A 26,375-nucleotide genomic window follows, 5' to 3' on the forward strand; every position below is an offset into this window, starting at 1 on the left:
ATTCAAAAGAGAGGGAGAAAAAAAGTCCATATGTTAGCACAATACTAAAGACAATATTTGATTTTCCAGGTTTACAATCCCACACAAAGTTACATGCAACACAAGACTAATATTGATCCTGATTTGAGACAAACTAAAGTGGTCCATAGAGCAGAAAACTGCAGTAGTACACTCCTTAAAACCCACCTATCAAAAAAATCATTCCCAAGACAAGTGTGCTTTCCTAGGCCTTCACACACTCCTGTGGGGCTCTAACAGAGGTGGGGGAAACAGGCCAACTCCCTGCCCAAGGTGCTTTAATTCCAAGACAGAAACAGGAAAAGAGAAGGAAGATTTATAAGATTTCATGGAACAGAAATGAGGTGGTACACATAGGCCCAACCAATTTTAGCTTTACAAATAAAAGTGTCTTTCACTGTGGGCAGAAAAAAATTGGACTCAGGTACTTGTACACCATTAGCAGCATTATTCACAATAGCAAAAGGTGAAAACAACCCAAGTGTCCACCAACAGATGAATGAAGTAAACTAAACGTGGTAGATCCATACAATGGAATATTACTTATTCAGCCATAAAAAAAGGAATGAAGTGCTGATACATGCTTCAACACAGATGAACTTTGAAAACATTATGCTAAGTGAAATAAGCCAGACATAGAGAAAAAAGGAATAGAGGTTACCAAGGACTGGGGAGAGGTGGGAATGGGGAGTTACTGTTTAATGGCTACAGAGTTTCTGTTTGGGATGATAAAAGAAAAAAGTTCTGGAAATGGCGAGTGGCTATTGGCATAGTGTACAACACTGTACCTAATGCCACTAAACTGTACACGTAATCATTTTAGGATGGCAAAATTTACATATATTTTACTACAATTTTTAAAAACAAAATTTTTAAGGGAAAGAAACCATTCTCTACTCAACCCTATTACTTTGAGGCTAGGGAAACTGAAGTCTGAGCAACGCCGGTAGGTTAAAGACAGCACGCAAACAATTCCACCTTTGGCAAAGAAGGGTGGATTTGTTTTTTTTCTGACATGGCCTTTCCTGTAATACTCTTTACCTTTGTGTGTTAGGTGCTTCCATGGAGTAACATTTCTAAGCTCTACAGGTACGAATCTGGCTTAAGAGTGGGCAGGAGAAGTTTCACAAGAAATGCAGGCTCCCAAAGCACAGAACCAGACAGGCTGGAAGCCCAGTCCAGAGCCCAGGAACCAGACAGGGTGGCCCTGCGCTGGCTGCGTGTGGCTGTTCCGAGCCCCCTTTGACCACAGGCAGACACCTGTGAGAGCTGACCAGGAACAACTGGGGAGGCAGCAGCCACAGAAGTCCTCTCAGGGCACTAAGTCCAGCACTTTCTGCTTCCCAAGCCCTATGCTTTCCACCAGTGAGAATCAAGGGACTCCCAAACTACAGATTCTAGCAGAGACTTTGTGATCCAGGACAAAAATGGAAAGAAAACAAAAAGTCAAGATTACAGTACTGATGATTTATAAGACCACCTTCTTTAACGTAAAGGGTTGATCTTTATTCTAGGATATGTCCTCCCTGTGTGGGGGAGGGGTAGTGTGTGGGGGAGGGGTAGTGTTCAAACATCAATGGTAGCTGGAGGACTTTCTTTCAGTGTACTTGGAAAAACTGAAGTTAGCAACTTTTTGTAGTTCCCAAAGTACTTTTTTCTACTGGTCCCTCATATCCACACACAGGCGTGCCAAATGGTAACCCAGTGAAGTTATAACCCTAGGCAAAACTAAGGAAAGCAACTTCTTCCATGATCTGAACTATACCAACATGCAATAAATAGACCTCCTTCACATGGGCTGGCAGATGGGGGAGGGGGAGTAGGGCCACACCAATCCCCAGATTCCTAGAATTCTTCACTCTGTCTACCCAGGCTCACAACAGACCCTCCTCAGGCTGACTGCACACCGCAAGCACAGTCCACCCATCCACTCCATATGAAAGCCCTGCACCCGTCTGCCAGACAGAGCATGCATTTTACCCTCCGTACATAAGGAGGAAGTGTGTTACAACAATTCATAAAATGTAAATCAATCTACATTTCATGGGCCTACAGAGAGTCTGTGGGTAGGAATATATTTTAGAACTGGTTTCTTTTGAAACCCAAATACTCTACAATCTACATTAAAAAACATTACTCTGACACAGGGTGCATGACACAGTAATGCTTCCAGCCTGTGTTTTCAAAGACTGCCCAGCTCACCTTATTAGTTACAAAATGTATAAATAACTAATTACAAGACAAAGTAGGTAACAAAGTGTCTAGGCCATATTCTGCCATGCATCATTACTGCTAAGAATAAACTACCCAATCTAACCCCAGAAGCTGGGGATTTGGTTTGGGGTTAATCCACATCACATGGCTCATCATCAAGAAAGCAGCTCAAATGGGTTATGGCCAAGGTGTGAGCAAAGCACTACTGTAACCAAGTCCTTCTCTGGCTAATCATTTCCTCTCTCCGAGAAGTTTCCTCCTATCTCATCACTTCCAGTTCCTTAAAAAATTGACCTTTTTGTAACTCTAATGATCACCATCAACTCTATTCTTGACAGAATTGTAGAAAACCCCCCTCAAAGAAACCTCACGTGACACACGTTCAAGTATAGATGATGTGACAGTTTAAGAAAAGCCCAGTTTTTTAATGTTTAATTCAATTTTCTCACTTACCTTCGGGATAAAATTAGGGGAATATGCTTCTAGCCCTAAAATACATATAACACTTAACTGTGAAAACCTTTTAGAAGCACATTTTTATAGGTAGATTATAATTTAGCTACACTGATGAAATAACCTGCTTTATCCTAAATACCCCAAATTTAGATTATAGAATTTTAAATGTTAAAACACACCTACCATACATTATCCACAACTAGATACTTACCCAAAAGAAAATAAATATATCCATACAAAAATTTAGACCTGAATGTTCATAGCAACGTTATTTGTAATATCCCAAAACTGGAAATCTAAATGTCTACTAACAGGTAAATGAATAAACAAACTAGAGTATATCCATACACTGAAATACTACTCAGCAAAAAGTAATGAACTACACACAACACGGATGAATCTCAAAATACTTATACTCAAAGAAATCAGACAAAGAAGGAGTACATATGGTAAGATTTCATCATATACAAATATATTTGAGAAAATCTAATCTGGCAAACTAATCTATAGCGGGTTTTCTCAACCTCAACACTACTGATATTTGCGGGCCAGATAATCCTTTTGTCGTGGGAGGCTGCCCTGTGCACTGTAGGATGTTCAGCAGCATCCCTGACCTCTACCCAAGAGAGGCCAGTAGCAGCCCCATTCCTCAGACTTGAAAATGAAGATCAAAAATATCTCCAAGACACTTCCAAATGTCCCCTGAAGGGAAAGAAGAAATCACCCCATTGAGAACCACTGATGCATACTATGGCCTGGGGGTGGGGAAAAAAAGGACTCAGAGGATTACAAAGGGGCAGCAAAGGGGGTTATGGTTGTATTTATTATCTTGATTCAGTGAGGGTATCAAATCGTACACTTCCAACTTATGCAGTTTATTGTGCCAATTATACATTTTTTAAGTTTCCACTAGTTTCTTAAATTTCAAACCTAACCCCAATATAACTTGACTTGTAACTCTTATATAAAGTAACAAATCTGTCATCTTTCAAAGAAACTGAAGCTACCTAAGCAAGCTAAATGCCTTACCAATATTCTCCTCGCTAAGTGGCTCCCAATTCCCAATGAACACCCCATCTGATTCTGGCACCCAATCATCTACCTTAAGTTCTAAATAGACCCAATATGTTAAAAAACTTTTTCTGACATTCTATCAACCTAATTCACGATACATCAATAAAGATAAGCCCAAAGTATCTGTAAGAACCTCCCAAGTCATTAAAATAAGATTAATTATGTTTAATATGGCTTTGGAATTGTTTCACTGACTGCATTCTTTGAAAATTGATAATTTAACATGTCACTGCTCCACCATACTAGAATTATACTGTACATAAAGATCACAAGTAAAAAGATAGGGTGCCTGCCTATTTCACCAAGGGCTGTCACATTCAACATGTAAAACAGTGAATCCCTATCCTCCCTTACGCCTCCATGGCATTCCCTCTCACGTATAATACTCTCATTATTCTCAGTTTTTCAATCAAGAGTGTAGTTTGAAAATGGCAACCCCGACACGTCGAAATCCTGACCACATCTCCTGAGGAAAAAGACTCCCCCACCCCCATATTCCCTTGAGAACCATCCCTTATGTAAAATGACTCTTCACAGAAATCCTTTCAATCCTGAGTTTCCCCTAATACATTTAAGATGCAGAGAGCACTATTCACAGCACTATTCTAGCTCCAGGTCCACCTCCTAACTACCCACGTGACTTAAGCGCTTTCCCTCTCTGGTTCTTTACCAGCAAAACCAGCATAACCTGTATCCATGTAGCTCACAGGGATGTCGTGAGAATCAACAATCAGCCTAACAAAAAGCAGGTTGGTAAATGTTAAGCGCAATACCTAAGGGAGCAGTACTACAGATGACTAAGAGGTAGGGTTATCTAGGCCTGAACCCCAATGTCACCAACTCTTTGTCAGGCCTCAGTTCCTTCATCTGTGAAAGGAGGTTACTTATCCACACTGACAAGTTTAAAGGACAGACTTGGCACACTAACTGTGGCAATGATATATTTTTGTACCAAAAATTTTCTGGAGAATGATTCACTCCTTGCCTTCTACCATTGCACATACTGATTAGGTTTTAAAATAAGCCCATGGGGCCGTGGCTGAGGAAATCTAGGCACTGTACTCATTACAGACTACCAAAGGAGCAATTCAGCTTTCACCTCTATGACTGCAAAACATGGTAATGGGAGAGACCATCTGCCAACTCCTAAATGAAACAAGCAACCTAATCTTTGCAGACTAGTATCTCCCTGCCTAGCCATGAATAAAATCAAAGAGCAAAGTGAAAGCAAAGAGCTGGCAGCATGCATTCAAACAACCTACAGCCCCTATTCTAATCTTGAGCTCACAATCAAATGTGCCTCAAAATTATTATCAAGTACACAATCACTTTTTAAAGTACAGCAAACACTCAAATCATTGCAAAGCACAGAGAAACTGGTTTAAACAAAAAAAAAAAAAACCACTTCAAATAACTGTGTTCAGTGAGAGGTTACCAGGGTGGTGTGTGGAAGCAGCAAAGGACCTGGAGTCAAGATGGCCTCCCCCAGATTCTTTGGGTCAATTTCCTTAACCTGAGTCTTCTCAATTGTTAAAAAAAAAAAAAACAAAAAACTTTTCTTGACTGTAAAACAGTGTCAACACTAACATTACATCCCCAGGAATTTATACTAAATACATTTTTAAAATTTAAATATTTTTAAAATAGCGTATCTCTCAGTTTTCTGATTCAGCCACAGGTTACTCTGAAAGTGGAGTAGGTTAAGTCACTGATTTTAAATGGACGGTGCAACCTTTATTTTTAAAAAATAAAATTTTAAATTAAAAAAAAAAAAAAAAAAAAATCAAACCTAAGCCTACATACTCCTCTAAAATGAACGCTTTTACCTCCTGACTAATATACTCTAACTCTGAATCTTGCCTATTTTTTTTTAACTTCAGAATTTATTTTTTAAATTTATTTTTATTCATTTATTTTTGGCTGCATTGGGTCTTGCTGCTGCATGCAGGCTTTTCTAGTTGTGGTGAGCGGGCTTCTCACTGAGGAGGCTTCTCTTGTTGCAGAGCTCGGGTTCTAGGCACGCGGGCTTCAGTAGTAGTGGCGGCCTGCAGGCTCTAGAGCGCAGGCTCAGTAGCTGTGGCGCACGGGCTTAGTTGCTCCGCGGCATGTGGGATCTTCCCAGACCAGGGCTCGAACCCGTGTCCTCAGCACTGGCAGGCGGCTTCTTAACCACTGCACCACCAGGGAAGTCCCTTAACTGTCTTTAGATGCAACAGATTTCTCATCAAAATAAAACAAACCCTCCTCTTATACCCAGAAGAAAAGGAACTGCAAAACAAGCTGTCCTATCTGGGGTCCTCATCAAGCTTGCTATCTCACTGCCTTTTTGGTTTACAGCACACTCCACTCCTGGCGGAGACAAAGGTAAGAAGAATCCAGTCTCACTCATTTCCCTTCCCTCAAAGGCTTTCAAGATAAAAATCTAAATTCCTTAGTCTGGAATTCATTGCCCACCAGCTGGCCCCCAGTGCTCCAGCAGTTTGGGTTCTTTATAAATACGTATCAAATATATAAATATAAAAATTCCTAGTCTTTGGACGCTCTCCTCTCTGCCTCTCTCCATCGTCTTTCATCCTCCTCCCCCTAGAGGAACACCTCTTAACTGCCCCCAGCAGGTTAGGCTGGGGGGAGGGGTGCCCCTCCAAGCTCCCTACCTAGTTAACTCCTTTTACTAATACCACAGCACAATTACTTTACTACAAAAATATTCGTTGGCCTTCCCTGTGAGAAGGGCGGGGGGGGGGGGGGGGGGGGCTTTGTTTTCTAAAGAACTCTGCTTTAAAAGCTTCGTGATGCAAAAAAAACACCACGCACACAAACTTTTCCAATGGCCCTCCGAAACAGATCTAAGTGTTCCTAACTTCCTAAAATAGTCTCTACTAAGCAGTCCTAGACTTTGAGGTTCTTTCCAACAAGGGCTCTTTTAGCTCTAAAACCTTCAGGTTCTTTCTAATAACCCATGTGTTAACGTGCGTCACAAAATGACTATTTGGAATCAGTCACAAAATGACTATTTGGAAATGGACAGTGGAAAATGGGAAATTTGAAAAATGTACCCCAGATTCTATAATCTATAACTAATAACTTCTCACCTAGCACGATTCTAGCAGCACTCCATCCTGTGATAAAGAAATAAAGGAAATAGGTAATGAAAAAAGTTTAAATGAACACATCCCTTTCCAGAATTTTCAATAATAAAGGGTTGGGAATACTTCTAAGATGCCTTTCTCTTGATTTCCAAGGACCAGTAACCACGGTATTTTGTTCCTCCCCACCTAAGGAGAGAAAGTTTAACAACATAGCTAGTATTTAGTGAGTGTTCATTAACAAAGCGCTTTAACTACATTCACTTTTAATCCCCACGAACTCCAACTATGCACATTAAAAATTTGTGGGAAGGCAAATTCATAGGAGATAGAATGTATGACACAGGTAACCAGGAGAGGGGGAGAAGAGGAAGTTATTGTTTAACAGCTAGTTTCTGTTTGGGATGATGAAAAAGTTCTGGACGCGGATACTGGTGATGGCTGCACAACACCGCAAATGCAGTTGATGCCACTGAATCGTGCACTTAAAAATGGCTAAAACTGTAAATTTCACCTTACGTATGTTACCACAATTTTTAAAAAACGTATGTGGTAAATCAAATGTGTGCCCAGCCTTCCCCTGTCCTCCCCCCACAGCTGCCGGGAGGAGGCAAAACGCCTCTCCATCTTTCAGGCGGCTGTAATCAGAATGAGTGGGGTTCAAGGGGACATAAGGGAATGCTTTAAAGCTTTATGGAAACTTTAAAAACCGAGGACCCGAGACAGACCTCTAAACAGGACTGAAAGGGTGACGGGAGTTTGGAAATGGGTGAACCCGCCTGATGATGGAAAAATCTTCCCCTAGAACACGAAAGAGAACGTTTCCCTTTTTTTTTTTTCCCTCCCTACAGTTTGCTTCTACGGCTGAACATTGAGCAGCAGGTCCGATCTCTCCACAAATACCTACTGCGCACCTGGGGAGGAGGTGAGGGACTTGAGCCGAGGCCAGAGCTTGGAGCGAGGGGCGGTTCTGACCGAGGCACTTATCGCGGGGCCGGGGGAGGGGGGGGCTGGAGAGGAGGGGAACGGCGCGCGCCGGGAAGCGGGAGGGGGGAGGAGGCTCCCGGAGCCGGCCTCGCGGTCCTTCCCGATACCCACCCGCCTCTGCTACCGTTTACCCGGACCGACAACGGGCGAGATCCTGCGTGCGCAATCCCTCCCCTCCCCCCACTTTACCGATCGAGAAACTGAGGCCCCGGGCCATTGCGGAGAGACGTGAAACCACGCGCCCAACCAAGGTCACCCGACAGGCGAGCGGGTCGCGGACTCCGGGGCTCGTCGGCTCCAGGGCCCGCGCGCCATTATCCCCGCGCGCAGAGGCCTGGCCTGAGGCCTTTGCGTCAGGGTCGGTGTCGGACCCGGCCTGGAGGGACCGGGGGAGTTGAGGCCCGAGGCCTGGGAAGAAGGAGCTGTCCTAGAGGCGCTCCCGGGGCCGCCCGGCTTCACCCCTCACGGCCTGGGCGGCCCCCACCCTCGGCAGACCCTGAGGGGAAAGCCCGGCCGAGGCCGCGCCGGTGGGAAGCCGCCAAGACCTAACGGAGCCGCCGCCGGCCGCCGCAAAAGTGCCCGGCCTGGGACAAGGAGCTGTGGAATACTCACCCTTTCGGGCCCGGAGCTCCGTTGCCACTCGGCACGCCGGGCGCGCCGCTCTCCTCCTCCATTTTGGGCTCCGTCGCCGCCACCTCGGCTGCTGCTTCGACCCCTGCCGCCATTTTCTCCGCGTCTGGGCTTTGTGTGAGCGAGCGGGATGCGCGGCGCTGCGCCTGCGTGCTCACGTGATCCGGCGCGACCAGTAACGTCTGCTCGCGCCGCGGCGGCCTCCCGCCTCCTTCCCTCCAGCACCGGGCCACGCCCCTGTTCCGGGCCACGCCCCCGCGGCGCGCAGGCGCGCACCGTCAGCTGTTACTAATTCATTCTCGCAACTAACTTGCGTTTGGCGCCTACTGGATACTCCATCCGCTCTCCAGGTCTGGTAGAGGCGCCATCTCTCCACCCCCCACACGTGGACCTCGTCACTCCCAGCTTTCTGTAATCAGAGCTAGGGCAGAAGGGCAGCGAAGTTCTGTTTACTAGGCTAGAGAGGAGTTAGGCAGGCAAGGGTAGGACACTGAAGGGCCAGGCCGTAGGACAAATGTGTAAAATGCTCTCTCTCTAAGCAAGTATCATCCTGCACCAAGAATATCTGGGCTCTATCCGACCTGTCTCCCCACCACGCTGAGAAGTCCTGGGTGCAGAGCCCATGGCCTAAGTCTCTCTCACTAACAGCCGTCAGCAACCAGACGCCTAGCTGGAGACTTCGAATGTGCTGATGAATGGTTCTTGAGTGAATGAACAAGCAAGAAGCCAAACATGGTGATAGAAATCACATGATGGGGCTCCTTCCTGCCTGACCGTGGGTCCCTCTGCCCTGAGAGCTTGGCCCTTTCTCCGAATGGGTTTTCAGGGCTGTTACAGGACGATGTCCTGGGACAGCCACAGTGGCCTGGGAAGAGGCCAGAGCCCCCAGCATTCAGAGGCCTCAGGCTCCCTTAGCCAGCAGCCACCCCTGGTCTCTGTTGTCTCTGGTACTTTGAAATAAATGCTTCAGTGGATCTTGAAGAAGTTCCCATCTAACCACCAAACTCTCTCTAAGCTCACAATGGGAAAAATGGGTTTTTTTCCCCCTATCTCACCAAATAACTACATTTCATCGGGCTCTGAGGAACTATCTCACCTGCCACACCTTCCTCCAAATTAAATACTTAATCCGGCCAGGTTAAGAACTCCAGGCCCGGAGAATAAATCCAATAGCCCAGGCTAAGGCAGAGGATAGGCCCCACCCTCTCTTTCCAGCTCCCATTCCCAAGAACTTCCCAGACTCACCTGTCTCAGAACTCCTTTCTCTTGCCCATCTGCAAGCCCCTCCTCTCATCTCCCCCCACCCACCCCACCCCCTGCCCCCGGAAATCTCTGATCTACTAAAATCCCCTGTGCACACCAACCCTCTTCACTTGGTCCCACTGGAATCTATCTCAGTTTCCTTTCCTCCCCGTTAGACCTCTCTCTCTCTCTCTTTTTTTTTTTTGGCCTGGACAGCCAGGGAAGTTCCCCCCCTCCCCCTTAGACCTCTCTAGACCAGAGGGGCCCCTGGACCAGAAGAAGCCTCACGAATCTCTGAATTCCCTTGCCCAACAGGGCTCAGAAATGGCAGAAGAGGCCACAGCAGTCTCTCAGAATCATGGAGAGGAGGCCGAATACAAAGCAGCAGGGACAAGAAGCCACCTTTTCTCTGATCCCTTCTCCGGCAGTGGGTGTGACTGGAGATGAGCCGCAAGCCAGGCCCAGGCTGAGGAAACAAACTTTCTACTAGGCTGTGCTCCTATAGGCTGGTTGATTTAATCCAACACTGCCCAGATTCCTGGGTTTAGCCATCGCCTGCACTATTAATTCCTTCACTCTTTCCTGTAACTGACACTTTATTTTCTTTAAAAGAAGGCTGTTTTGGGAATTCGCTGACGGTCTGGTGGTTAGGACTCTGCCCTCTCACTGCCAAGGCCTGGGTTCGATCCTTAGTTGGGGAACTAAGATCCTGCAAGCCTCCCAGCGTAGCCAAAGAAAAAAAGTATGTTAAAATGTTGCTTCACCTCACAGCACAGCCAAAGAAAAAAAGGATGTTAAAATGTTGCTTTACCTTAGCTTATTGTAAAAAATAAATAAGAGAATGATGCTATTAAAGTGTAAATTCAGTCATACGCTCTGCCAAAGGATCTGAGTCTAAGACTTGCTCTCTCTCTGCTAGGGTTAAGGGTCATGAAAGACAGCCTAGCACCAAACTACAACTCAGGACTTCCCTGGCAGTCCAGTGGTTAAGACTCTGTGCTTCCAATGCAGGGGGCGAGGGTTCGATCCCTGGTTGAGGAGTTAAGATCTCACAGGCTGCGTGATGTGGCCAAAAAAAAAAAAAAAGTACTGGGCCCTGTTCAGGGTGACCCTCAGGTAAGTGTGGACATTACTTGTTAGTGAGTGTAAAGGGCCCAGTGGGGTATCTGACTCATGGGAGACACACAGGAAGTAGACACTATTCTTATGTATATTTATTTTAAATCATTTAATACATAGCCCTGCTACCTGCTCTTCACTTGAAAACTCCCACTTTGCTTCTAGCCCTGTGATCCCTCAAACCAGCCGAGAGCATTGGTTGTTGCTGCTGTTACCTCTGTGTTGTCCTGACTCCCCTCGGTCCCAGCACCCTCACTTTGAGGCCTCAGAAACGTGACTGACAAGTCCGTTTTGTCCAGCAAGGGCTCCTTTTATTCATTGGGGGTGGGGTGGGGTAGGGGGGGTGGGGTGGGGTAGGGGGGGTGGGTTTTGAAACACAGTGCAACTTTATAAAGTTGAGGGTGCCGGCAATGTGAGCCTGCCAGGTGCAGAAAAGTGCAAGAAGCTTGCGGAACCTCCCAGTTCGATGGGTGCCCGCGACTCGCCTCTGGCCATGGCTGCTGGCCCAGGAGGGGCCAGGTAGACCTCAGAATGAGATCAGGGTGCCTGCTCCATCCGAAGCTCGGGACCACGTCCGTCTGTCCTCCTCGTGTATCAGAGTGTGCAAAACGATGAGAATAGCTTCACACGGGAATCACGGAATCAGCTCCACTTTGGCATCTCTTGGCCTAAGAAGCATTCCGGCCGTGCGGGAAGGGTCGGGCAGTTTCTGTCCTTCCAAACGCCAGGGCATCGCCAGCTGCCTCTGGCCCTGCCAGCCCGGCCTTCACACGGGCGTCTCCTCTGCCACCTTCTTCAGGAGCCCAGCTGCCAGAGGGGAGTGCTGGGTGCCTTCGGGGCCATCGGTGGCCCGGATCTTCAGGCGCACTTTCTGGTTGGTCCTTCTCCACTCGGAGTACAGCTGGCAATGGTAGCGGAATGAGACCTGCAGGGCAGGGTGGAGATGAGCAGGAGGGCCAGCCTCTGGCCAGCCAGCCTCTACCCCCAAGAGAGGAAAACGGGGCCCCTGAGGCATCTGCCTCGACCTAACCAGGACCAGGCTCCTGCTTCCAGAAGCACGGGCGGCATCTGGGCATTTCTCACACAGACAGTGTACACACACCCATTGCCTCACCTGGGGAACCTCCCCACCAGCACTGAGGGCCCAGCAAAGGTGAGAGGGTCTGTGTGTGTGTGTGTGGAAGGGGGGGGGGGTCCCTTTCTGTCTCCCAGAGGGTGGCAGTGAAGTGATAAAGCCTCTGGGAAGGGGCCAAACGTCAATGGATCATATAACTGCCAAAACTTGGAAGCAACTAAGATGTCCTTCAGTGGGTAAGTGGATGGATAAACTGTGGGACATCCAGACGATGGAATGTTACTTGGCACCAAAAAGAAATGAGCTATCAAGTCATGAAAAGACATGGAGGAACCTTAAATGCATATAGTCATATGAAAGAAGTGAAAGAAGCAGATCTGAAAAGGCTACAGGGAATTCCCTGGCGGTCCAGTGGTTAGGACTCAGCGCTTTCACTGAAAAGGCTACAGACTGCATGATTCCAACTATAGGACATTCTGGAAAAGGCAAAACTATGGAGACAGTAAGAGGAGCAGTGGTTACCAGGGCTTGGGGGAGGGAGAGATGAACAGGAGGATCACAGAGGGGTTTTAGGGCAGTGAAAATACTCTGTATGACACTCTAATGGTGGATACATGTCATTATACATTTGTCTAAACCCACAAATTGTTCAACACCAAGAGTGAACCCCTAATGTAAACTATGGGCTTGGGGTGATGATGTGTCAATGTTGGTTCGTCGACTGTAATAAATGCACTGCTCTGGTGCCCTGCTGCTCGTGGAAGAGGCTCTGCAGGTGTGGGGGAGGATTTTGGAGAACTCTGTACTTTCTGCTCCATTTTGCTGTTTAACCTCAAACTGCTCTAATGAGTCAAATCTATTAAAAAAAAAATTTTTTTTTCCAATAAATGTCAATGGTTCATACTCTTTAACCAAGCCAGTTCCAAGAAACATTTGCACAGGTGGCACCCAAAGCACAGTTTATAACGGCAAAAAAAGAAGGGAAACAAAAAAACAAACCAACAACAAAAAAAAACATTGGAAATGATCCCAGTGTCCATCAAAAGGGATTAGTTAAAAAAATACAGCACGCCCATACAATGAAGGATTGTTGGGTGGCTGCCTTTTTTTTTTTTTAAAGGACATTAGCAAAGTGAAAACAAGCAGACTGCAAAGCAGGACCTATGATTTCATCCTACTTGTATTAAAAAACCTGCTTGGTGGATGCGCTGGGAAACAATTCTTGAGGAGGGAGTGCCCCACAGCTGGAGGCCAGTGGTTCTGTCTGAGGGGCCAGACTCTGGGGACCTTTCCTCTCTGAGCGAGGGTTCTCATGCCTGCCAGAAGCCGGGACAACACCCCACTACACTCACTCTCTCTCAACCCCAGTCGTTTTCTCTCTCAGCATCCACCCAACCCCCGCGTGGGACGATTTTAGGTCCCCGACCAGGGATCAACCCACGCCCCCTGCAGTGCAAGCGTGGAGTCTTAACCACTGGCCGCCAGGGAAGTCCTTCTCTGTCTCTTGATGGTCCTCTCTCTCTGTCTCTCTTTCTCCTGCTCTTTCTTCCGCAGCCTTTCGGTGTCCCTCTGCCTCTCCCCACCCCCCCACCCCCCAGCCAGTACAGTCTTGGTGGAGCTCGTGGCTGGCGGGGCCTGCACTCAGCAGAGGTGATCATGTGCCCTTGTATCCTTGGGGCAGAAGGCTCACGCCTGGCTCCCTGGACCTTGGACCAGCTTGGAATCTGGAGCTCCATGAGATGCTGGGAATTGCTTCCACCCGAGGGCCAGCCACAAGCCGAGGCGGGCAGGGCGCCCCCCACCCGCTCCAAGCCGCTGACCAAACCCCGGGCCTGACTGCTCCCAGATGTCTGATCTCCGGCGGGCAGCCACTCACCAGCGTCCAGAGGACGTAGATGGTAAAGAGGGCGATGGTGAGGGCGATGAGCCCCACAGCCTCCAGCCGGCTATGGAGCCTGAGGTGGTCCTGGGCCCCGCGCAGGCACAGCCAGCCTGAGATCGCGGCCAGAGGCGTGATGAACAGGAAGCACACCATGTCACAGCACAGTGTCCTCTTCTCTGTCCGAGGCCCTGGGTCCTTCAGCCACTGCGGAGAAGAAGGGAGGGGGAGCCGCTGAGAGAGACCGTCATGCACCACCCTCCGTCGAGCCTCCGCGGGGGGATGCGGTGCGGGACCGCCAGGGCCTCCGCCCCCTCTGCTGACGCCCATCTTCATCGCTGGGCCCTGCAGGACCAGCCTCCTGCCTGGCACCTCCCTGCGTTCGTTCCTTCTTTCAAATATTTATGGAGACAATGACGATGACACAGGCCAGGCCCGGATAGGTGCGGGGCACTTCTGCCCCTGTTTTTTGTTTTTTGGTTCTTTGGTTTTTTTGGCCGCGCAGGGGATCAGACGCATGCCCCCTACAGTGGAAGCACGGAGTCTTAACCACTGGACCGCCAGGGAAGCCCCATGACCTTGTTTTATAGATGGGGGAAACTGAGGGCACGGAGAGGCTGACCCATTTGTGCAAACTCATATGGCTAGTCGTCCACAAAGCCAGGACTGGAGCCCAGGAAGTCTTGTCCCAGGGCCTGTGCGTCTTGGCCTCTATGCTACACTGCCTGCCACAGATGATGGCAGGAAAAAGTCCCTGCCCATAGCTCCCATGCTAGTCAGGGGAGGCATGAAACAGTGTGAATGATCAGGATGGGGAAGGCTATGCCGAGGAGGTGACACCGCAGAGAACCGAACGAGCAGAAGGGGCCTGGTGAAGAATGGGGGAGACGGCGCTCAAGGCTGCAGAAGGAGCATGTGCAAAGGCACTGGGGTGGGAGCGTTGCGGGGGGGGGGGGAGCAGTGCAGGCAGGCTGGCTCTCCCTCCAACTGTTCTCCTAAGAGCCCAAGGTCCCGGGTGGGCCCAGGGCCTTTCCAGGAGCCCACACCTCGGCGCAGTGACATCCCCCTGCAGCTCTCAGCTGCCCCACACCAAGCCAAGCTGGGCAGAGAGGAGCCTGGAGGGCACCCGGGCAACCAGCAATGCTCTGGAAAGCCATGTGGCTCCCGTCATGCCTGGGAATATCCCATCTCAACCCCCACCCATCACGCTCAGGCTACAGTCTAAGCTCCCAGGCTTGGCCCACAAAGCCCCCAGGCGAGGCCACTACCCCTCCTTCTGGGCCACTCTCCTCCACCTTTAACTAGCTCCACTCCAGCCATGTGGGCTTTGTCAAAAACACCAAGCTTCTCCTGGCCTCAGAGCCTTTGCACTTGCTGTGCCCTCCGCCAGGACTGCCCTTCCTCAGGTTGGGCACCCCCTTCTCATTCCTCAGGTCTCAGCCTTAGGGTCACCTGAAGTGACCAAAACAGGGAGGAGGCACAGGGTCTGTCAGGTCTGGAACCTCAGGCCCGGTTCCCCACCCCCATCAGCAGAACTGACCCCGGGGAGAGGAGAGAGGTTCCTCCCTATAGAGAAGCTGCTTCCCCAGCCTACCAGGATCCTCCAGGGCAATTCCCTCCTCCGGCCCCTCGCCTGCCTTCTTCCCCTCTGCCCACTCCAACCTCAGGCTCCCAAGCATACCTCTGTGAGGGGCCGGGGCCTCTTCTCCACTGCAAACTCCGTGTGGCACAGCTCGCAGTAGCTGGTGTTGGATGAGGAAAGCCATCTCTCCAGACAGCTCTTGTGCACGGCGCCCAGTGTGCCAGTGCAACCACACGGAGACAGCAAGCTCTCCCCATTCGCTCCCTCATGGCAGATCCTGCAGAATGGACCATCGCTAGACACAGAGATGGGACACGTGAGTAACGATCAAGTTTCCTGCCTATGCCTACTTCACATGCACTGGATCACAAGCTCAGCATTGCCCCTATATGCTGCTACTTGGCAAACTCCTACTCATCCTTCAATGCCCGGCTCCAAATATCCTTTCCCTTGGGAAGCCTTCACAGACTCCCACAGGTGGAGTGATGTACTCCCTCCCCAAGGTTCCCACAGCACCTTTTTAGGCCCAGGGTGAGCATCACTTGTACCTGCCTGCCCAGCGTCCACTCCTCCTTCTGCTACAATACCACCCTGACTGTGCTGGGCAACCAATCCACTCTCAACTCTTGGTCCTCAAGACGACACCCCTGATGACCTCAGGCCTGACCAATCAAAACACCACACATCCCTGGTCACAGGGGCCGACTCAGGGAACAGCATGTGTGATGCAATCAGAGCCACTGGGAATTGATTCCTGAAATTCTTTTTTTTTTTTTTTTCCCTAAACTCCAGAACTACAGGCAGCATGGCTGATGTAAGTCTGGAGCTGCTGGCAGCAGCCTGGTCCCCACATGGAGTCTGTGAATGATGCCAAAACAGAGGGAAACAGAGGAAGGTGGAGCCAAGAGATAGGGAGAAGCAGAGTCTCAAGGACATCATCAGAAGCTCTGGATCCAGCCGCACCTGAAGGCCATGCTACCTAAGAAACCTGTGCATCCAGGGAGAAGAGCTCCCCGGCTCTTCTGCTCTAGTGAGGCTCGGAAAACAGACATAAAAAGCGCCTGCAGGAAGCTGCTTCAGGGAAGTCTCGGCCCCAGCTTGGTCTCTGGGGACGCTGGGTCCTTCCTGGGGCAGCTCAGGAGGCCAGGGGCGTGGCCTTGGTGGCCCCAGCGGCTGTCCAGCACATGAGTCATTGTTTTCCAGACATTTCTGCCCAGAGAGAGGACTGCGGGAACACACGGAGGAGGCGGAGCAGGAGAGCTGTTTTCCAGATAACGCCAGTTTCCCCTCAGAAACTTTCTATCCTTTTCTCAGCGTCTCCTGCTGCGGGGCGGGGCCTGGCTGCTTTGAAACCCAAGAGCCGAGCTGACCCCTCAGGTCTGCTTTCTGGTCCTCAATCCTGTGCCTGGGCTGCTACTTTTTCCTCCAAGGTCAAAAGGGCATGCCCGGCTCCCCTCTGCTCCCACACTCCCCACACACATCAAGTGAACAGGAAAGGGATCCCGGCTCCGGAAACTAAGCCGGGAAGTGGAAGTGACGAGGACCTTGAGGGAGAGCCACGTCAGTTTTGGGGTTTGTCCCTGAAGAACCCTACTTCAGAGGTGCAAGTTCAGAGAAAACAAAACACAAGAAAACAAAGCACACACTGATTTATGATTGAGCGCTGATGAGGTCCCATGCACAACTTGGAGGGCAACATCTGGGTTAATTTTTCTCATTCTCACAGGGAGCCTGGGAGGAAGGTGCTCTTTTTGCCCCAGTTTTACAGACAGGGAAACTGAGGCATCGAGGGGTTAACCTGTTTGTGCAGAAGTCACACAGCTAGTCGTCGGGCACAGCTGGGATTGGAACCCAGGAAGTCACTCCAGGGCCTGTATGCTCTGAGCCACTAGGCTGCCTGCCACCAGTAGTAGGGCAAGAGAAGTGGGCTTTACTCTCGAAATTCTGGCAGGAAGATCATGCAAATGATACAGTTGAGGAGGAAATGGGACGGGGGAGCGGGTGAGACATCCACAGATCCCAGTGGGGCTGCCCAGAGCATGCTCCATGGGCAGAAGGGAGATGGAAATGGAAGCCATGGGGAATCGGGCAGCGGGAGGAGGCCAGGTGGCAGGGCTGGGGGTGCGGAAATGCTCAGGGCAGCTTCCGGGAGGGCCTGGCCCGCTCACAGACCAGGGGGCGGAGAGAACGGAGGCCTCACAAAGGCCAGAGGGGCCCCAGATGCTGGCCCTCAAGCCTGAGCCTTTGTGGATTGTCCTGGGCCCCGGAGATACCTCCTGGGCCTTCCTCTTTGGCCTCTGAAGGTTTCAGGGTCCAGAACTTTCTGCCCCACTTGGGGTGCCATGGGCCCCCAGGAATCAGGGTCTCCTCTGAAGTGAAATGGAAGGCTTGATTTTATGGTCATGGAACCAGCCAGGTGCTGGGGACAGTATCTTTCAGCCCCACCCTTGCTGCTCCCAGATGGCACAGGCTGGCTGGGAGGAGGAGTTACAGGGTGAGTGAAGAGAAGGAGGGGGGACACTGACCTGCTTGGGTGGCCTCTGCCGATCCCAGCACCTCCCAGCAGTGGCAGTGGAGGGTCCTCATTTCCTCCTGGGGAGATTGGCCAGGAGGCTGTAAAGAGGGCCCCATCCCTGGATGTTGACAACCCTTTGGGAAAACAGCAGCCCTCTCTCTGGGAAGGGTTGTTCTGCCCTGGCCTTCAGCCTGGGCAAGTTGGGATTGAGCTGCATCAAAAGGCAGAGGGGGGACTTCCCTGGCGGTCCAGTGGTTAAGACTCCGTGCTTCCACTGCAGGGGGTACGGGTTCGATCCCTGGTCGGGGAACTAAGATCCCACATGCCTCACGGTGCGGCCAAAAAACAAAACAAAACAAGAAGGCAGAAGAGACAGCCGTCAAAAAGAACGAAATTTTGCCATTTGCAGCAACATGGATGGACTTGGAGGGTGTTATGCTGAGTGAAATGAGTCAGACAGAGAAAGACAATTACTGTATGCTTATGTGTGGAATCTAAAAAATACAAGAAACTAGTGAGTATAACAACACAAAAAGCAGACTCACAGATATAGAGAACAAACTAGTGGTTACCAGTGGGGAGAGGGAGGAGAAGGGCAACGTGAGGGTCAGGGAGTGGGAGGTACGAACTATTGGGTGTAAGATAGGTTACAGGGATGTATTGTACAGCACCGGGAATAGAGCCAATATTTTGTAACTGTAAATGGAGTGTAACCTTTAAAAATTATATTAAAAATTTAAAAATTAAAAAAAAAAAGCACTACCATACAATCCAGCCCCAAAAAATAAAAAATAAAAAAAAATGGCAGAGGGGTAGATCAGGAGGGCCTTGCAGTCGGTCTCAGCGGGCAGGGCTGTCCTGACCACCAGCTGCCCGCGGAGGGGCCACTCTGGCACCGCCGCTCGCCTGGGTCTCTGAGGGCTGCAGGGGAGGCTGATGGGACCGAACAGGCTTCTCCTCCTGCCCCCCACACCCAAGGGGGAGCTCTAGGTTCAAGCCTCAGCTCTGCTCAGTGACACTGGCAGGGGTCCAGCTCCCTCTGGGACTCGGCTTCCCCAGGTGTAAAAAGGGAGGGTGGGGCAAGGTGACGTCAACTCACTCAGTGGCCCCCAGGAACCCCATGGAGGGAGACTTCCTCCCTGCCCCCCACCCCGGCAGCTCTGGCTAGGAGGCCCCTGGACCCCCCAAGGGTCCCCTTGCTCCCAGCCTGGCTCAAGCAGCACAGACCCTGTCCTGACTTCAGGGGGTCTGATGGAGATGCAGACCTAAAAACCAAGACCCTGGAGGAAGCCCAGAAGAACTCCAATCTCATCTGGGCTTAGGCAAGGCTTCCTGAAAGAAGTGATGCCAGGCGAAGACTTACAGGGTGACTGGCAGTGGGCTCCCTCCAAAGCACTGCAAGGCTTCCATCTGCTTCTTTTTATGTTTTGAATGAAAAGCTTATGAATTGATTCTGACACCTGCTACAACACAGATGAACCCTGAAGACATGATGCTCAGTGAAAGAAGCCGTCACAAAAGGACAAATACTGTCTGATTCCACTCACAGGGGGTCCCTAGAGAAGTCAGATCCATAGAGACAGAAAGTAGATGGTGGGGGCCAGGGGCTGGGGGAGGGGGCTGGGGAGTGAGTGTCTAATGAGGACAGAGTTTCAGTTTTGCAAGATCAAAAGAGTTATGGGGTTGAATGGTGGTGATGGTTGCACAACACTGTGAATGTACTTAAAGCCACTGAACTGTACACTTTAAAATGGCCAAGAGGGCTTCCCTGGTGGCGCAGTGGTTAAGAATCCGCCTGCCAACGCAGGGGACACGGGTTCGAGCCCTGGTCCGGGAAGATCCCACATGCCATGGAGCAACTAAGCCCGTGCGCCACAACTACTGAGCCTGCACTCTAGAGCCCGCGAGCCACAACTACTGAGTCCACATGCCACAACTACCGAAGCCCGCACACCTAGAGTCCATGCTCTGCAACAAGAGAAGCCACAACGAGAAGCCCGCGCACTGCAACGAAGAGTGGCCCCCGCTCGCCACAACTAGAGAAAGCCCACGTGCAGCAACGAAGACTCAATGCAGCCAAAAATAAATAAATAAAATAAATAAATTTTAAAAAAATAAAATGGCCAAGAAGCTAAATTGTATGTTATATCGTAACAATAAAAAAAAATTGGAAAGAGAAGCTTATGAATTAAATTGTCTCAAGTAAACATCATGAAGATACATTAAACTTGAAAACCTGGTGGCCAGATTAAATCTTAATGAGTTAAAGTGGATTTAAATTTGTGTGGGGTTTCCTTAAATCTCTTTTCCTTGGGACTGGTGACAAGCTGGCGAACCAGGCGGACTCAGCTCACACGTGGGTCTGGAAGGCTGGCAGTGAGGTTTAAATACACTTATCAAATGCTTATGAGGTGGCAAAGCCCCTTGCGGGCACTTTATGTGGACCACAGCCATGTACTCTCAAAACAACCCAGTGAGGAAAGTGTCCTCAGTTTAGAGACACGGGGGTGAAGCAACTTTTCCCAGGTTGTACAGGGAGAGAGGCTTCTACTCAGGACCTGAGCCCAGGCACCCTGAGTCCACAGGCAGCCACTTCCTCAAGCAGCCGCCCCAAGACGTGAGCTACTCACCAACATCGGACCTTCAGATTTTACCCAGTAATCTGGAGTTTCTGCTTTTCGTGAAGAATCAGACCTGGCTAGCCAGTTTCCACGTGGCGATTACTGGTTTATTTGCCCACCTGGCCCCTCTAGGGGGCTGGATTTCTTTTTTGGTTTTTTTTGGCCCGCGGCTAGTGGGATCTTAGTTCCCCGACCAGGGATCGAACCGAGGCCCCGGCAGCGAAAGCACCAAGCCCTAACCACTGGACCACCAGGGGATTCCCGCAGTTGTATTTCTGACCCCAGGCAGGGCTGGGAGGAAATCCCTCGGACCTGAGAGCGAAGTGAGTGAAGGCAAATATCCCTGCTTGGCCACCACTCACCTCGGTGTGTCCAAGGCCCGGATGACAGTTGAGAGGAGCCGGCCGTCCCTTGAAGTCACCTGTGCCACATACTGGGGTGGCCCGAGGCCCGTGGCCTCCACGACCTTGGAGAAGGCGGGGCTGTCGGAGCAGTCGCACAGGGAGCCAGGGAGGTGACAGCAGTCACCCGTCGTCATGGCCACAGGGAGCCCCGCGTCCTCAGGGCCCGAGGCCCATGGTCCCAGGAGCCTGGGGAGAGGCCGGCAGGAAGATTAAGGGCAAGGTTAGCAAGCCACACACCGAATCCAGCTCTCTGAGCCTCGGTTGCCCAATCTGTACGATGGGGCTTTGGAGGGGGCTGTGAGGATTCAATAAGGTCACACATGCAGCTCAGCCCAGGCCTGGCACATCTCAGGGGCTTGATTATTATATTACCTCTGACTCTCCTAAGAAAGGCCAGCCCGGCCCAGCCTGCAAAGCATGCAGGTCACCCCCAATATCACCTTTCCAGACATGATAACAGCACCTAACAGTGATTGAACACCTTCTGTATAGCAGGCCCTGTGCTTGGCGCTTTCCAGGAACAGAACCATGCCCGCCAACCATGTAGAGACTGTTATCCATGGATTGGATTGCCAGGCCTGGGCTCATGCCCGCCTTGGAGTGGGCCAGAACTGAGCTAGAAACTTGGCCCAGCAGACCAGGATGGTGAGTCACTTTGACCCTCCTGGTTCATGGCCTCTTGTGGGGCTCTGAACTCCTTGATAACTCAGGCTATCAGGGAAGTGGCCCAGGCTGGGGAGGACCATGGCAGTCTCTGTCTCCACCCACCAGACCAGCTGCTCTAACCCATGCCTCTGTCCCCAAGGAGAGGCCACCGGAGCGATCTGAAGTCTGCTCTGGGTGGGAGACTTCAGCAGGATTCTGCCCCCCACCCCAGGGTCTGACCTGCCAAAAGGAACCCTTGGCAAGCTCTTCTTCTGTCACAGAACCAGCCAGCAAGGCTTGTGTATTTCCCTCGGAGAATTTCATGAAAGTAACAAAGGCCTCTTGAAGCCAATACAGGTGCCCTGGAGCTAAGGATCTCTGTCCCAAACTTGTCTCATACTCCACCGTCTGCCCCTAGGAACTATGATCCAGAGACCCCTGAAACACTCGCTGAGGTCCCCCCACAATTGTTTTTTTACCAACCCTTGCCAGTCAAATTCTGAGACCCAAAGAGGGGCGGGAGGGAAGCAGTGTAAGTCATCGGCTAACTTTTTGCACCAGGACAGTCTGCTGCCAGATCAACAGTCTCTGAGCAGCTCAGCCAGAAGACCTCCAGGCTCAGCAGGCCCTTCTGAGCCTCTATAGTTGGGCTGCTGTTGGCCACATAAGCAAGTGTCAGCCCAGAGGCAGGAGGAGCCTGGGAGGAAGGCTGCATGACTGAGATAACATCCTCAGGGCAGTGGCCAGGCCTGCCACGTTGTGTACACTGGTGTCCCTTCCGAGTGCCTGCAACCAGAATTTCCAGCTCAGAGGCCAGCAGGGAAGTCGCTGGGTTACCCAAGGGAATGCAGGCAGAGGGGAATCCACTCCTCTTGCCCCTCCAAGGATTGGCCTTCACATTTCTGCAAGTAATTGGGCATCACAAGAAACATCACAGCTACTGTATATTAAGTTCTATCATTTCTTTTACTGTCAGGGGAAAAACAAAAACAAAAAACACTGGTAAAATCTGCTAATGCAAGGCCTGCAAATCACAAAAATAATAATAGCAACTACTGTTTATTAAGTACCTACTGCAAGCCGGGTACTGTGGCTAAGCTTACTGAACTCAAACAGTTGTTATAAGTGTCCCCTTCAAAGGTCACCTCCCCAGAGAGGCTTTCCCTGACCACTCTGGTCAAAGTGCCATTGGTGTCCACATTATTGCCCTTACAGAATGTACCCCTCTCTGAAATGCTCTTTCTTTTTTTTTTTTGAGAGGCCAATGCCACCTTTATTCCTGAGTCAGCGGATACTGGAGAGGGTGCTCAGGCATACAGCCACAGTGGGCTCCCTCTCGATCCATCCAAGAACTGGGCAAAGGCCGGACCCAGGGGGCCCAATGACTCAGCGGCCTTAGGAACAGCGCAGAAAGACTCTCTGCCTACGGGCCTGAAATGCTCTTATTTCTTTTCTTTTTTGGTCGCGCCGCACGGCATGTGGTATCTTAGCTCCCTGACCAGGGATTGAACCTGGACCCTCAGCAGTGAAAGAGCAGAGTCCTAACCACTGGACCGCCAGGGAATTCCCATGAAATGCTCTTATTTCTTCATCTACTGGTTTAACCACGTCTGTCTTCCACTCATCAGTCTCTCCAGCACCTGGCCCTGTGTCTAGTACAGAGTTCCTGCATTAATTTTTCAGCCCCTCCTCTGTGTAAGCGCAGGGTTGGGAGAGCCAGGTCTCTTGACCCCGCCCCCCCAGACCCTGGTCCGCCAGCACCCATGATGGGAATCAGAAATATTTAGAGGCTAGAGATCTGTGCAAAGCACAGAGGCTTGGGCTTGCAAGAGGCCAAACTCGAGGCTGGATGCAAGGATAGGGTGGCTGCAGCTCTGGGGCTGCTGGGATGGCAGAGCGAGCCAATGCCTCAAGCAAACTTGGCCTAGTGCTTGAGAGATGGATTTCACTGAGTCTTCACGACAAAACTATGACGTAAGTCCAATAATTACCCCCGTTTGACAGGTGAGGAGACTGAGGCTCAGAGAGGGGCAGCTTCTTGCCCAAGATCACACAGCTAGGTCAGGACAGTGCCAGGATTTGAACTTAGTCCAGTGAGTGGGTCTGGGACTCAAGAGATCTGGGTTCTTTTAAGTCCTGACTCTGTTACTAATGCTATGTGTCCTGGAACAAGACACTTGGCTTCTCTGGGCCTCATTATTCTCCTTTGTCAAATAAGTTGACGAAGCTAGTGGACTGTGTCTGCTGAGGGGCTTCCTGGGAAGGAGCACCCAGGCTCAATTCCTCCAGCGAAGCTCGCCCTTGGCTAGGCTTGTCTGGGGTGGCGCTGGGGCACCACAACCTTTCCACACCTACCCAGACTCCTTTTTTCTGAGGGCAGGAAACCAAGGGAAGAAGAGTCAGAGGGCCCTAGCTCCCCACAGTGTCATCTCAGTCCAGCTGTTTTGCTCTTTGGGCCTCAGTTTTCTCTTCTGTATAATGGGGCCCCAATGAAACCCAGCTCATACATGCATAAATACGGGAAAGTCGATAAATATTAGCTCTTATGATAATTACTATCATCAGCTTACAGAGCTGTTGGTAGGGTTTGATGAGACAAGGCACAGCCAGTGCCTGGCACACAGTAAGCGCTCAAGAAATGCTCACTGTTATTATTTTTCAGGATAAACATGGAGCCTGTGAAATGCATTCATTCCTCTTCACTTACCACAGAGAGGCTCCTGTATGCCCTTCAGTACTTGCATGGCCCTGCACTGGAGGCCAGGCTCTAATGGCAGCTCTGATCATTACTCGCTGTGTAGCCCTGGGCAAAAGGCTTGACCTCTCTGAGCCTTGATTCCTCATCCGTATAGCAGGGAACGTTTCTAGTACTTCCACTTGATCTTGTCGCTAGAGGACTAAATGAGCTAATCCTATAAATTCTGGCTATCCCGTTTTGAGCACCCACAAACAGCCAGGCACTCTGCTGAGCAAGTGCCTGGGTCATTATATTTACTATTTTCCTGGCAGAGCCCCTCTGAGAAGGAGGTTGGGGAAGGTGACTGGTCATTTATTGACCGCCTACTGTGTGCAGAGCGCTTTCCTCCTTTGCCACCTCCTGATTCCTCCCAACAGCCCGATTAGGTTGGTACTGGGATGACCCGGTTTCACAGATGAGGAGACCGAGGCTCAGAGAGGCACCTACTGTGTGCCGGCCCCCAGGGGACCTCCTGCCTTCTGCAAAGACGGAAATTGCGATCACCTAGTCCCTGGGAAGGCTGAGGCCGACTGTCCGAGCCCGGCCGTCCCGCCTGGGGGCCGGGCTCGGGCCTCAAACTCGGGGCCGGCCCGCGGATCGGCACCCCCTGGCCCCATCCTCCCGTCCGTGCCTACCTGATCCGCGGCCGGGCCGGGCGGCCACGCAGGCCCCTCCGCTTGCCCGGGCCCTGGTCCCGGCCCGGCCGGTCTCGTCAGCGCCGCTAGCTCCGCTCCGGCCGGCACCTGCGTCGGGACACCGCCCGCCAAGCAGACGGTGCCACGAACCAATGGCGACCGCCTCTCGCCTACATTGGCCAATCGCCGTAGAAGTCCCGCCCTGGGAGGCGGGGCCAGAGGCGACGGGGACGTCCTGGGCCGCACAGGCCCGGCGGCGCCGCAGCTGCTGGCCCCGCCCCTGCCGCGTCCTGGCTCCACCCCAGCCTCGGCCCCGCCCCCATCCCTGGCCCCGCCCCATCCCGACTCGGGGCACGAGCGGGGCACGTGGCGCCACCTGCAGAAGACCAGTTAATAAGTAAAACCGTTACAGAATTCAACGCGACACCAGCGAAGGGATTTGTAAGTGCTCGTCACCTCTCTTAGGCTTCTCGCCAATCCTGGGGGAGGGATGAACCGTCCGATCACATTTTACAGAGAGGAACCACAGAAGTCGAGAGAGGTTAAGGGGCCGTGGAAGAGCCTAAAGCCAACATCATTTATTCATCATTCACATTCATTCATACATACAATAAATTCATTCATTAGATGTAATAAGCATCAATAAGAGGGCCTATTATGAGCCAGGCACTGTGCTAGGCGCTGTGGACACAATGTTGAGTAAATATTGCTGCCCTCCCTCATGGACCTCAGTCTAGGGAATGAGATAGACATTAAGCAGTCAATTATGTAATTATTAATTACAAAGGTGATAAATTATAGCGAGTGAGGGAGGCATATCATGGACTATTTGGAAAGTCCAAAAATATTTCCCTAAAGAAGCAATGGAACTGACAATGGCGAAGAGCTTGGGGTGGGATAAGAGCTTGAGGTGGGATGCAAAGAGCTTGAGGTGGGATGGAGAATTGCCTCAATACTCCTTTCTTCCCCTTCCCCTGCCTTTATTGAATATGTAGATCAGCTCAATTACCTTAATCAAATTCTTTCGCGTTGTACTAGCTTACATTTTTCAAAAATGGAACAATAAATCATAACATTTTTTAAAAGGTTACCTATAGAGGGAAGGGGTAGAATAGAAGGGACAAAGATAGAAGCTAGACTTTTAAAACTGTACCTTGTTTTGGATATCTGACTTTACAACCATGTAAATATTTTATATAACTTTAAAACAAAATTTAAAATATAAGATATCCCTAAAAACAAAAGTAAGATAAAACGAATTAATCTGTGTATCCAGTTGGTGACAAAACAACACAGAGATGAACTAGTGACTTTAAAACGCCACAATTTGATTGCACATACCACTATAATAATAGTGGTGGTGGTGTTAAAATTGTTATTCTGAGCTTGTTGCACATTTAGTCTGGGATAAAGTAAAGGAGTGATTATGTTGGTGGCAAGAACAGGGCTTTTCAGA

At 50.5% G+C, this 26,375-nt stretch overlaps 2 protein-coding genes and 1 long non-coding RNA gene across 16 annotated transcripts in view; 1 reads left to right on the plus strand and 2 right to left on the minus strand.

Annotated features, from left to right (window-relative positions):
- The window catches only part of HNRNPM (heterogeneous nuclear ribonucleoprotein M), a 177,307-nt gene that overhangs the window by 30,343 nt on the left and 120,589 nt on the right, over window positions 1-26,375 (minus strand). For 2 of the 14 annotated variants that reach the window (XM_082381988.1, XM_082381987.1), the window contains exon 1: window positions 8,448-8,606. The exons of the other annotated variants lie outside the window; for them this stretch is intronic. In XM_082381988.1, the coding sequence (XP_082238114.1) occupies window positions 8,448-8,560 (113 nt within the window). In that variant the 5' untranslated portion in view covers window positions 8,561-8,606. Of the gene's footprint in view, window positions 1-8,447; window positions 8,607-26,375 lie in introns of those variants that run through there. 14 annotated transcript variants of the gene reach the window in all.
- LOC309624202 lies at window positions 10-10,579 on the plus strand. Its single transcript, XR_014241811.1, has 2 exons — window positions 10-7,773; window positions 10,023-10,579. It is a non-coding gene; the product is annotated as an uncharacterized lncRNA (long non-coding RNA).
- Window positions 11,164-25,076, minus strand: MARCHF2 (membrane associated ring-CH-type finger 2). The gene is made up of 5 exons (XM_082382007.1): window positions 24,920-25,076; window positions 20,861-21,088; window positions 15,462-15,657; window positions 13,778-13,987; window positions 11,164-11,751 (listed from the first exon to the last, which is right to left on the minus strand). Exons 2-5 carry the CDS (start codon window positions 21,034-21,036, stop codon window positions 11,593-11,595), a joined length of 741 nt encoding a protein of 246 aa, XP_082238133.1. The 5' UTR covers window positions 21,037-21,088; window positions 24,920-25,076; the 3' UTR covers window positions 11,164-11,592.

Source organism: Balaenoptera borealis (assembly GCF_965194805.1).
Source record: "Balaenoptera borealis genome assembly, chromosome: 2".
Lineage (NCBI taxonomy): Eukaryota > Metazoa > Chordata > Mammalia > Artiodactyla > Balaenopteridae > Balaenoptera > Balaenoptera borealis.